Here is a 12,600-nt window from a genome sequence, read left to right as displayed (position 1 = left end):
ACCAGTGAGTGCGAGAGAGAACCAGAGGCAGTGGAGACAGTGAAAACAAACCTGAGAGGCTCACTGTCAAGAGAGGTGGAGAAACAGGGTGACGGCTGGAGCGGGTATGGGGAAAGGTGAAGGTACCTTGTCTGTGTGATTGCTTTTAAGATGGGAGAGATGGCAGTCATGACAGTGGTCCAGTGGAGGGGAAAAGGACAATGCAAGAGAGGGTAGATTGATAGTGGAAGTCTTCAGTTGGGACGTGGAGTGGCTCCTGAGCTCGGGTGGAGAGGCTGCCTTTTGATGGGCACATGGAAAGTTCATCCAGTTGTCAGGAGGGAAGCCGGACTCATGGCTACAGTTGCTACAAATGGGAGGATCGTAGGGTGGTAGGAGGGTGTAGGAGTTCTCTTCTGATTGCTTCTGTTTTCTCAGTGAAATAAGGATTTCAGCTGAGATGAAAGGGGAGAGGATGTTGATGGTTTGAGGAGAGAAGAAATGTGAAGCTGTCCCTCAGAGAGTGGGAAATGAATTAACAAGGGAACGCTGTGGCACTGCCAGGCAGCATTGGTCCTACCAGGGGTTTGTGCTCATGAATTTACAGTAAGATCAGTGTGGTTGTGGTTTTTAACCCAGGAATCTGTGTGGGTGGGGTACAGAGTAGGCAGAGTTATATTTAACCATGGCTGAGGTTTTGCAGGGAGTGTGATGTGTAGACAAGAGTGAGGACCCAAGGGTGTGTTTACAATGACATCTAAGCCAGCCACAGCGGGGAGGCAGGATGTGAGAGGCCCCCAGGAACTGACAAGGGACTGATATGGTGGACGGGGTGCCCTGGGTGGAATGAAGCATTAAAGCCAGGGGACTAGAGGGCATAGGCTAGTAAGAGAGGCGGTGATGGCTGAGAGCAAACACTTGCAATTGAAGCTATGGAGACAGTGAATGTAGACATCGTGGCAATCTTTCGTAAAGGCCAAACGACAAATATGTTAGGCATTGCAAGCCATGGAGTCTATCACAGCTCCTCAGATCTGCCACACGGAAACAGCCAAGGACAGTACATAAATGGATAGGGATGACTGGCTCCAGTAAGATCAAATTTACAAAAATAGCAGCTATGCCACATTTACCAGTGGGCTCACTTCCACTCCCACACTGGATCTCGATGAGTGTTAATTTCTGTCCCCTTCGCTAGAGTATGTCGTGAGAGTCAGTGGCCAAGCACATGTGGAAGATAAGGTCACTAGAATATAAAGAAAGAAGGCCAAGGTCAGGGAGGCCAGGGGCATAGAGGCCAGGCGTGGGCAGAACCATCTCTGTCGGTATTAAATCACTGAAAGTTAATGTTGAAGAAGGTGACAGTTTTCCAGGATCCGGTGAAAGGAACCAAAGATGTTGGAGTTGGGAATCCAGTGATCCACACTCTAGTGAAGAGAACCGTGGTTATCAGGGCAGGTATTGGGCACATGTTTCCAAGTTTCTGAGGTTGGTTTCTGGGCACAGGGGAGGAACAGAGATCTGGAAGCAGGAATGAGGGGTCAGGAGGACTCTGCCTCACCTCCATCTAGCCCAGTGGCAGGAGGGTCGTAGGGGAGACAATGATACCACTTAAAGAGAGCTTCAGGGTTCTAGTTAAGAACAAGGAGGGGAAAGGAATGTTCAGAGAATAGACTGAAGGTAGAGAGGGTTTTGCTACTGTCAGACCATGAGAGCACAGAGGGAGGGCCTGAGAGGAAAGGCAGTGGGGCAGTGGCAGATGAGGTCAGATTAAGAGATGCTGCATTGCTGTGGCAGGTGAAGATCACAGGTAGCAAGGCCCCTGGAAGGCCATGGTGACTAAGGACAACTGAAGGTAAGGCATGACTGAATTACAGCTGGTGGGCCCCTGGGAGAGGGTGATTGGTCATTTCTGACGTTGGAATAGGTACCTTAAGCAGAATGTGATAGGTGGTGGTAGGGGTAGAAGAGTATAGGGGTGAGGGTCTCATCATGGCCTGGGGGACTATGGGGTCTCCCCCACACCCATTAGTCTTAATCTTGGGCGATGTCCAGGCCCACAGCAGGTGGTGGGCATCTTTGCCAAAGGTAGAACTTGAACTTTCTGAGGCTAAGACTGGAAAATGAATGGTTTCAGCTGATGTATTTGGTTAACAATGGACTATTTTTAGGAAAAAACACAAATGGTTTTTAAACATCAAAGTGACACAGTCTAACTCAGAATTAGAGACAAGCAAAACAGAAATCCAGGAGTCCCGTTTTTCACCTATCAGAATGAATGACGGTGATCTAGAAGTTCGATACCACATCGTGCTGGCAGGGGAGCAGGGAAACTGTTCTCCTGCCTTGTCTATTGTCTGGGAGAGTATAAAATGGTACAGTCTCTGAAATGGCATCCATTAAAATTACCTAGACTGTTTAAGCCAAAATCTTCCACTTCTAGGAGTTTATCTTTCTGACACATACAAATGGGCAACAAATACAAAGGATATTCGTTGGAACAATCTGGAAATAATCTAAACATCTGCCAGTAGAGAAGTGATTAAATAAATTATGATACATCCCCATAATTGTGCAGGTGTCAATTACCTTTTTTTTTTTTTTTTTTTGAGACGGAGTCTCGCTGAGTCACCCAGGCTAGAGTACAGTAGCTTGATCTCAGATGACTGCAACCTCTACCTCCCAGTTCAAATGATTCTCCTGCTTTAGCCTCCTGAGTTGCTGGGTTTACAGGCACCCACCACCACACCAGCCAATTTTTTTTTGTATATTTTATAGAGATGGGGTTTTACCATGTTGGCCAGGCTAGTCTCAAACTCCTGACCTCAAGCGATCCACCCTCCTCGGCCTCTCAAAGTGCTGGGATTACAGGCATGAGCCACCATGCCCGACCCAATAAGCATTTTATACAATGGGCCAGACAGTATATGATCCAGGTCTTTTGAACTTTCTAGTAACTGCTCTTCCTTGTAGCCTGGAGGCAGCCATGGACAATTTGTAAAGGAACACAACCAGAGAGCGGGCCGAATTTGTGGACCCCTGCAGCACACATTAGGCACCCACAACCGAAGGCAGTAGTGCTCGCTGCATTGGTACACAGGGTACAGTGATGAGCAGGTATGCTAAGATGCCATATTTGTGAAGTTTTTTGCTTTCTATTTTCTTAAAGCTCTTCTGCTTCTCTGTGTATCAGTTGTTTCCTGAAGGGTAAGCAAGTCATTCATACCAATGCTTGCCATTAGGGAGTGGGAGGGGAGTTGAGGGTGGGCGGTGAGTGAGGTCAGGTTATTGCTGTGAGGGAAACAGGGTCAGGAATGTGCAGGGAGGCTCAACCTTTGTACTACTGGGATTTCTGCTGTGGGCGTGTGTAGATCTTCCAAAGGTAACCAAGGAAACAATAAAAGCCATGCTATTTATTGAGCTCCTGCTGTGTGCCAGACATTGGCAAAGGCGTGGGGATCTAACAGAAGAAAGCAGGCAGGTTCCTAACTTTGTGGGAGTGGTCTGGCAGTTCCAGGGAAGTGAGGGAAAGGGTCACTCAGCCTTCAACACGTACACACGTGACTGCTTTGGGGAGTCTCTGTGCCTCCTAGTCTGATGTGGACCTTTGCATGAGCTGCCCCAGCCTCTGTTTGTCCCCATTTTTCCTACATTGTCATCCAGTGGCCTATGTCTTCCACACCTGGGGGAGTGGGCGTCTTATGGACAGAGACCATGTCTCAGTTATTTTGGTTCCCCAGCACCCAGCATAGAACCTAGTTCCTGATCTCAGAGGCCCCTCAAAACTATCTAATGAATGGAGGAGCGGCCCTGACTTCAAGGGCTCCCGGAGCTGTGACAATCAGGGATCCGCAGATACTGGGGACCCTCAGGAACATGGCAGGACTCAAGCAGGGAAGATGGTTGTGAGCCGGGGGCCAGAGTCTCTGTTGGAGATGGGCAGAGCTGGGGGGGTTGTGTAGGGCATTGTCAGGAGGCAGCAGTGCTGAGTGAGGCAGCCTCTGCTGCGTGACAGTTTGAGGCATGGAAGAGAAGAACAGCCTCTGCCCGAGAGGGTTTCCAAGGAGACCAAACTGGGGGAGTCAGGCGAGTGGCCAGGCTGTGAGCAAGGGATGCTACAAACCAGTGGGCTCCTTGTCGAACCTGAGCCTGACTACACCGGCCCCGTGAGAGCTATCTCTGGCTGTGTGCCCTTAGGGAGATTGCGTTAGTTCCCTGAGTATCACTGTGCTCATTCAACAGCATTCATTTCTCAAACATTTATGGAATGCCATCAGCTAGACCAGGAATGATATTTACCTCATCATTGGACTCCAGCCACGGGGTTGCATGCCTTCCATTTGGTATTAATATCTCATTATCCTCACAAGTCCCATTTTACAGATATGAAAACTGAACTCAAATAAGTAACTAGCCCAGGGTCATCATTGCTGGTAAATGCCAGAGCTGAGAAGCAAACCTAGATCCAACTGGTAAAGTCCTAGGTACCATCACGCCCCCTCCAAAGAGGGGAATGGGACTCTGCCATGCTTCTATTGAGCACAGAATGGGGACCTGGTCCCCAACCCCTTGCACTTGGAGACATTCAACCCTTGTTGTTTTTTCTCTCCATCCCTAATCTGTGTTTTCCAGGACATCATCCCCTTTGGCAACAACCCCATCTTCCGCTACCTCTTTGGCTGGCTGGTGCCTCCCAAGATCTCCCTCCTGAAGCTGACCCAGGGTGAGACCCTGCGCAAGCTGTACGAGCAGCACCACGTGGTGCAGGACATGCTGGTGCCCATGAAGTGCCTGCAGCAGGCCCTGCACACCTTCCAAAACGACATCCACGTGAGTGGGGCAGGGCAGGGAGGGCGCATCAGGCACATTCCCTTGGAATCCATGGTCTCCTCCCCTGAAACGTGTGACTGACCTTGGGCACACCTGCCCTCTGGGCCACAGTTTTTCCAACTTTAAGATGAGACCCTTGTCCCTATCCCTACTGAGGCCTCAGCCCACTCAGCGATGGCCCCCCGGGAGAAGAGTCATAGGGCCTGACAGCGAGCACTCCCATGACCTGCTCCAGTTGTGTCCTCCAGGGTAGTGGAGTCAGGGTGTTTTTAGCCAGGGCTGGGGGGTAGGGAGTGAAGCCAAGAGCACCTTGTGGGGGTGGTCTTGAGAATGCTGCAAAACCATTTGGGTGGGTATGAGCGGGCCAGCCATGAGCCTGTTACCTGTTGGAGAAAAAGTACCAATACCTATCTCCTTGGTCTACCCAGGTCTACCCCATCTGGCTGTGTCCATTCATCCTACCCAGCCAGCCAGGCCTGGTGCACCCCAAGGGAAATGAGGCAGAGCTGTACATTGACATTGGAGCATATGGGGAGCCGCGTGTGAAACACTTTGAAGCCAGGCCCTGCATGAGGCAGTTGGAGAAGTTTGTTCGCAGCGTGCATGGGTGAGTGGCCCAGAGTGTAGTGTGGTCCCTCTAACTGAGAGCCCCAGGGGAGTGAGGCCAGCTCTGTCAAGAATAGGAGCCCCAGGCCTAATGAACTGCTTCCTCAGGGCCCCTGGAGCTGTGGCAGCCTCTGGGTCAGGAGGTGAGTTGTGAAAGCTGGGCAGGGTGGACTTGCAGGACCACTTGCCCTCTTTTCCCTGCACCCCCTCCTCCAGTGAACACATCACCCCTCCCAGCGGCTCAAGCCAGAAATGGGAGTCACCCCACTCACCCCCATGGGACAGGTCATAGGTGTGGGCTTAGCTGTGTCCAGGGCCGACTGCTCCAGATGGAAAGGCCAAGGCTAAGGAGAGTGGGATTCCTGACTGTGAAAACCACGGAGAGGCCCAGGACAGAGGCTTGCCCAGAAACAGCCTGAATAAACTATGGAGTGGAACACAGACAAAGCCAGGAGAAAAGAATACCGTATGATTCCTTTGATAAAAGATTCCCAAAAACACACCTGAATCCATACTAACAGAAAGCACATTAGTAGTTGCCTTGGTGGTAGCAGAGGAAGATGGATAACCAAGTGTGGGGCTGATGGATATAGCCACGATCTGGACTGCAGTGACTGCTTACCTGTGTCGAGCTTATCCAGTTGTACACTTTAAATGTGTGTAGCTTATTGAAAGTCAATAACAATGAAAGGAAAACAGCCCCATCAGGGAGGCACCTTTGCCTTTGGCCAAGCAGAGGGGCAGAAGCCCAGCAGTCTGAGTTCTACTCCTGACTCTGCCTCCACTGCTAAGCTACCTAACCCCCAAGCCCCAATTCCCTACCTGCAAAAGGGGGATAAGAATTCCTGCACCATCTTCTTCACCAGGTTAAGGGGGTTAAACAAGGGAAACTTCCAAAACCCCTTTCTGAGCTTCAGAGCGAGCGGAGGGTTTCTCTTACACCTCACGCTCCACGCGTCTCCTGACGTCCTCACCTGCTTCTCTGCCTCTGCAGCTTCCAGATGCTGTATGCCGACTGCTACATGGACCGGGAGGAATTCTGGGAGATGTTTGATGGCTCCTTGTACCACAAGCTGCGAGAGAAGCTTGGTTGCCAGGACGCCTTCCCCGAGGTGTATGACAAGATCTGCAAGGCCGCCAGGCACTGAGCTGGAGGCCGCCTGGAGAGACCGATACATGTGAGTGGTCAGGCATCTTCCTTTCACTGGAGATTGGCTGCTTTCCCAGATCCACGCCTTCAGAGAGAAACCCCTCCAGAAATCCCCCCATGACAGCCCAACACCACCTTCCTCCTGGCTTCCAGGGGCAGCCCAGTGGAATGGAAAGAATGTGGGGTTTGGAGGCAGACAAGCCTGAGTCCAGTTCCCCGTTTAGAACTCAGCTGTGTAACTCTGGGTGAGTCCCTTAAACCCTCTGAGCCTGGGTCTCTCCATCAGTTGAAGGGGATAGTAATACCTACCTGCAGGTTGTCATCTGAGTTGAGCACCAGTCAACTCAATTGCAGGTGCTGGGTAAGTGCTAGCTCTTGTTGCTTCCCATTCAGCTTCACATCTGCAGTGGAGTCTGAAAAGGCTCCACGTCAGGTCACCTGTGCACAGCCATGGGCCATGGCTGGAATGATGAAGGGGATGCCCTGGAGTTTCCCTGCCATCGCCTCCATCAGCCAGACGAGCCTTCACAGGAGGAGGACAGCTATTCCCCACCCTGGAGTCTCAGGAGGGCAGCCATGGGGCAGGGAGGCCCAAGATGTGCTGTGCCAAAGCCAGGTCTGAGGCCAAAGTTCTCCTCGCCTTGGTGCCATCCTGCCCCTTCCTACTCTATGCCGCAGCCTGCAGGCCCAACCCAACCACCACTGAGTCCACTCGGAGGGGCCTGTGTTCCTGGAGAAGGCATTCCAGGGTTGAATCCTGCCCTAGCCTCAGTCTGGGACACCTAAGTGGAGAGAGTGGTCTGCGCTCTGAATTGGATCCAGGGGACCTGGGCTCATTCTTGGCTCACCAACGCTGCTGGCCTCATCTTGTACCAAAACCCACTTTGTCTTGGTGGGAATGGGTCTATGCTGCTCTGCAGCATGGGGGCTGGGGAGTGGACAGCATCAAGTAGGAAAATGGAGTCCACCATCATGTTTCTGTGGGATTCTCACTGTGGGGCTGGAAGAAAAGAGCATCAGCTTGATTTCTCCAACCACTCATCTCTCTTTTTTCTTTCTCCCACCACTCCCCACCCCAGCTGTAGTTAATTTCAGTGCCTTACAAATCCTAAGCTCAGAGAAAAGTTCCATTTCCGTTCTAGAGGTAAAGGAACCTCCCTAGGTCCTTCCCCTGCTTGTTATAACTGAAAGCTTGGTTGTTTATGCAACTCCGTCTTAAGAACTGCCCAGCCTCAGCTGAAAACCCGAATTTGAGAAGGAATTGTCATGTAAGGGAAGCTGGAATTAAGGGAGCTGAGCCAGTCATGGTTGTGAGGTGTGAGTCGGAAGACCTAGGTTTCAGTCCCTCCCTACCGTCAGCGAGCTGTGCAAGGTGGGCAAGTCCTTTGTCCTCTGAGCTGCGGTTTCCTCATCTATCACATTGCTGCAGACAAGACCTCCCTGGAACCCTTCTGATTGTCTTAGATACTGTGGTTGCAAAACCTATGGAAAGCCTCATTTGGGTGGACAGTCAGAGGAAAAATAAATGATCCAGTGAACACTTGGGGGTTATCTGTCATTCGAGATCCATCCTTCAGCCCCAAGGCCAGCTCCCATCTCGTTTTCAGAAAGGCTTATACCTGGCTTGCAGGGAAGCATCTGCCTTGTCATTCCCACAATCCTCTTAGAGTCACGCTTTGACTGAATAGTGTTCACCCATCCTTCCCAAGGCTTGGCACACTGCTAGTGTCTGAGCACAGTCCTGTGAGGGCTGGGGGCATTAAGGCACTCAGAAGGCAAAGGAACCACCCAACCCATTTGGCTTCTGGAGGAAGCAGAAGGAAAAAGCAAACCTCATTCTCTATTTTGCAAAGCATGTGAATTCTGGCATTAGTTCTCATAGGAGACCCATGTGCTTCCTTGCTCGGTGCAAAACTGATGATTCTACTTGTTATGGATGAATGGTTAACACGAGCTAGTTAATCCAACAGTGCCATTGTTTTGCCAGTGGAGCCCCCATCCCTAAGCCACTGGGACTGTGGCCAGAGATGCCAGCAACCTCAGTCACTCTTAGTCATGTAACCAAAATCCAGACCTTACCCACAACCTGGGGCTTGGAAGGGAAGGTATTTTGGAGTCACACCCTCAGGTTAATGTTGCTCCAGTAAAGTCTTGCCTGGAAAGAGGCAGTCTTAGCATGGTGAGCTGAGTTCATGGCTTTGTTTTTTTTTTTTTTGTCGCCAGTCCTGTCACTAGCCATCCATGTGATAGTTTTGGGTGGAGTTAAACTTGTCCCAGGGGGCAGTGCATGTGGAAAGTATCAGAGTAAACCTCTCCCCTCCAGAGCCCTGAGTTTCTTGGCTGCATGAAGGTTTTCTGTAAAATCAGAATTGTAGCCAGTTTATTTGGCCAGAAGGATGAATAATTGGATATTACTGAAAGGAGGGGTGGGGATGGGTGTGGCAGTGTATGGTGTGTGCTTTTGTTTTCTTCTTTGGTCATGGGGACCAAGGAGAAAGGCATGAGTCTCCCCTATTAGGCTCTTGCAGCCACAGGCACTGTGTCTACTGTCTGGAACACAGGACCTCATGACTGTGAGGCTGCTGCTTCTGTTAAAATAAAAGTATGGCCTGGAAGCTGGTGTTTGTCATTTCTTGTTTGGGGGACCAAAATGTGTTGTCAAATATGGGCTCCAATGCAGGCTGTGCCATTCCCCAACTGAGTTGCTCTCACTGAACCCATGAGCCCAGGGGCAAGGGCTAGAAGAACAAGTTTGTTTCTATCACCATCAGGGTGTGATTAGAGGATGTGTCGAAAGGACCCCTCTATGTGCACAGTGGTAAGCAGACCAGTGAGAAGGCCACCACTGAAGTCCAGGTGATAGATGATAGTGGCAGAGGCCTGGCTTTGTCACTTGGTTGTGGCCAATTTCAGCAAGTTAGTAAATCCTGTTGAGACTACTGTCCTCATCTACAAACTGGTGGACCCACTAGCTATCCACTAAAATGCATTCTTCCCTTCTTTGGACACACAGACTACTAGCCTTTCCTAGCCTTCCTTACAGTCAGTTGTGTCCTTGTGTTGGGAGTTTTCCAGTGGAATGTAAACAAAAGTCATAAAAATCTATATGAGGTCTCCTGGCACTCCCCTCCCCTCAGTGCAAATGACAAGCCATAGGTGGTAGGAGAGTCTTACATCAGAAGGAACCTGGATTGCTCAGTCGCTGCAGGAGGAGTGCTTATGGCCAGTTCAAGACCAAGCCTGAACAACATAGTGAGACCCGTCTATAAAAAATTTTTAGAAAATTAACTAAGAATGATGGCAAGTATCTGTAGGCCCAGCTACTCTGGAGGCTGAGACAGGAAGATTGCTCCAGTCTAGGAATTTGAGGCCAAGGTCAGCTAGGATCGTTCCACTGCACTCCAGCTGGGGTGACACCAAACGAGACCCTGTCTCAACATATAAGGCATTATCTGGGCTGGTTCCTGAGAGCCCAACCCAGAGCTCCTTGTTTTGCTGGGCTTAGGTTCTAGACTGGACAATCTGTATGTTGCTGCTCCCAATTCTAAATCTGAATCTTAGCAGCAGCTGCCTTACAAGCCTCAAGCCATGGGCCTGGCATCTATGAGAGGAAGCAAGAGGGCCACCTGAGGGGCCATGGCTTGGTTTAGCAACTTTCTTACAAGAGGGTGTCAGGAATCTGTTCACTGCCTGACCTCTTGGAAGCTGAAAGTAGAAGAGAACTCACATGTGTGTCCTTGGAACTTGTAGTAATCTCACCGGCAGACCTGAAGTCTGATCTATCTTGGAGGAGGGGTGAGAAAGGTGTTTATGGGAGGGGGTCAGTGGTGTGCTGTGTCTGGCTTGTACCAGCTTACAGGGGTCATCATGCACGCCTTCCACTTCCATGTTCAGTGACATTGGCAGCCTGAAATTACCCACAGCAGGAGCATTTTCACCACAGAAATTAGCAGCACTACAAATCAGGGCTTGTTTTGTTGTCTGTTGCATTAATCGGTGTTCTCCAGAGAAACAGAACTAGTAGGAGATACACACACACAGGCATGCATCACTTAACACCGAGGATAAGTTCTGAGAAATGTTTCGTTAGGTAATTTCATTATTGTGTGAATATCATACAGTGTAGTTACACAAACCTAGATGGTACAGCCCACTACGCACCTAGGCTATATGGGATAGCTTATAGCTTCTAGGCTGCAGACCTGTAAACCATGGTACAGTACTGAATACTGTGAGCAATTATAAGACAATGGTAAGCACTTGTATATCTAAACGTAGAAAAGGTACAGTGAAAATACAGCATTATAATCTTATGGGTTCACCATTGTATGTGCCATCTGTCATTGACTAAAATGTTGTGCATCACATGACTGTATGGAAAGGCAGACACCTGCAGAGACAGAGAAATAGACTTATTACAAAGTACTGGTTCATGTGATTATGGAGGATAAGAAGTCCCAAGATCTACAGTAGTCAAGTAGATACCCAGGAAACCCAGCGATGTAGTTCCAATCTGAGTCCAAAGGGCTGAGAACCAGGAGAGCCAATGGTGCAGGTTCCAGTCCAAAAGCTGGTAGGCTCCAGACCCTAGAAAAGCCCATCTTTGAGTTGAAGTCTGAAGGCAGGAAAAGCCTGATGTCCCAGTTTAAGCACTCAGGCAGGAGGAGTTTCCTCTCATTCAGTCCTTTTGTTCTGTTCGGGTCTTCAGTTGATTGGATGAGGCCCACCTGCATTAGGAAGGGCAACCTGCTTTGCTCAGTCTGATTCAATGTTAATTTCTTCCAGAAACACCCTCACAGACACACCCAAGATAATATTTGGTCACATGTCTGGGCACCCCATAGCCCTGTCAAATTGACACATAAAATTAACCATCACAGGCTTTGTTTTGTTTTGAGAGACAAACATTTACCAGCATACCACCTAGCAGAGACCTCTCCTAATAAGCCCTCCAAATCCAAGCTTAGTAGGAAAGATGGCTCCTGCACCCTGGCTCTGGCCTCAGTATATTCACCTCTCAGGCTTCTGAACCTTCTACATCTCTACAATTATTCCCCACTTCCTTGTTCATCCATTCTCATTATTAGTGAACCCCCATTCCCTGGCTAATGCTGCAGCAGGTCCAGGAAAAGGGAGTGGGTCCACCAAACCTGGAAACAGGTATAAACTTTCTGAGAAGGAGGAGCTCCAAGGGTCAAGCTGGAGAAGGTGAAACTGCCTTCAGGGCCAAAGGACTGTGGCAGGGTCTGAGCCCATGGGACCTGGGCTTGCTCAGGCCCAGGACAGGCATCGAGCAACCCACAGCGATGAGGATGGGAGGACCTGAGCTTTGAACAAGGGGAGCTTCCCAGAGCTGTGACCAGGGATGTTGTGGCCTCAAGGTAAAAAGCCAAAGACAGCACAGTACCCTATTCATGGTGGTCAGAACCATCACCCTTAGGTATTGATAAGAACCTAACACAGCAAAGTCCCATTCTTTAACAATGTTTGCTAAAACAACCACCGTGCAACTAGTGTAAACTTGTTCCTCCTATGGGCTTCAGCTTCTTGTAAAGTGAGCAGCTATGCCAGCCATGCTTCACCTTGCCAAGGCATTGCAGATGACCCGCCGCCCGTGCCCACTAGCTGATCTTCAGAACCTGGTTGCAGCAAGACTGCCTACCTGTGATGCCCACTCGTTACCTGTGGTCCATGTTGCAAGGTGGCGCTGAAGGCATAGTAAGAACCTGGATGTTAAGTCTGGTGGCATGGCTTATAAAAGGCTATCTTTGGCCTGCTCAGGGCTTCCCACAACCTGGCAGCATCTCACACTGGAGTGGGAGAGATCACTACCCTCCTGAGCAAGCAGGGGGGTGCTAGAGCCTGATGTTTTACTTTTATAAGATTTATGTGCTGGAGTGTTCATCCCAGTCACCTGCAGGACCACTTCAAGAGACTGAAGGAGAATGTGGTGGTGATTAAATATTCATTTAATTTTTGGCTGTAGAGCTCTTTTTCCGCAAACAAAGCTTTTAGGGAAAGTCCAATATATAATG

The 12,600-nt window shown here is 49.8% G+C and overlaps 1 protein-coding gene across 3 annotated transcripts in view; it reads left to right on the top strand.

The window, feature by feature from the left end:
* Window positions 1-9,180, top strand: part of DHCR24 (24-dehydrocholesterol reductase) — a 33,474-nt gene extending 24,294 nt beyond the window's left edge. The window contains exons 7-10 of one of the 3 annotated variants that reach the window (XM_035251611.3): window positions 4,612-4,809; window positions 5,238-5,416; window positions 6,410-6,593; window positions 6,959-9,180. In XM_035251611.3, coding sequence (XP_035107502.1) covers window positions 4,612-4,809; window positions 5,238-5,416; window positions 6,410-6,563 — 531 coding nt within the window. In that variant the 3' untranslated portion in view covers window positions 6,564-6,593; window positions 6,959-9,180. Of the gene's footprint in view, window positions 1-4,611; window positions 4,810-5,237; window positions 5,417-6,409 lie in introns of all 3 variants that reach the window. The other 2 variants (XM_035251610.3, XM_035251609.3) reach the window with 2 other exon arrangements.
* Window positions 9,181-12,600: the final 3,420 nt, after the last annotated feature.

Source organism: Callithrix jacchus, chromosome 7, assembly GCF_049354715.1.
Source record: "Callithrix jacchus isolate 240 chromosome 7, calJac240_pri, whole genome shotgun sequence".
NCBI lineage: Eukaryota > Metazoa > Chordata > Mammalia > Primates > Cebidae > Callithrix > Callithrix jacchus.
This window is presented reverse-complemented; position numbering and strand designations above follow the sequence as displayed.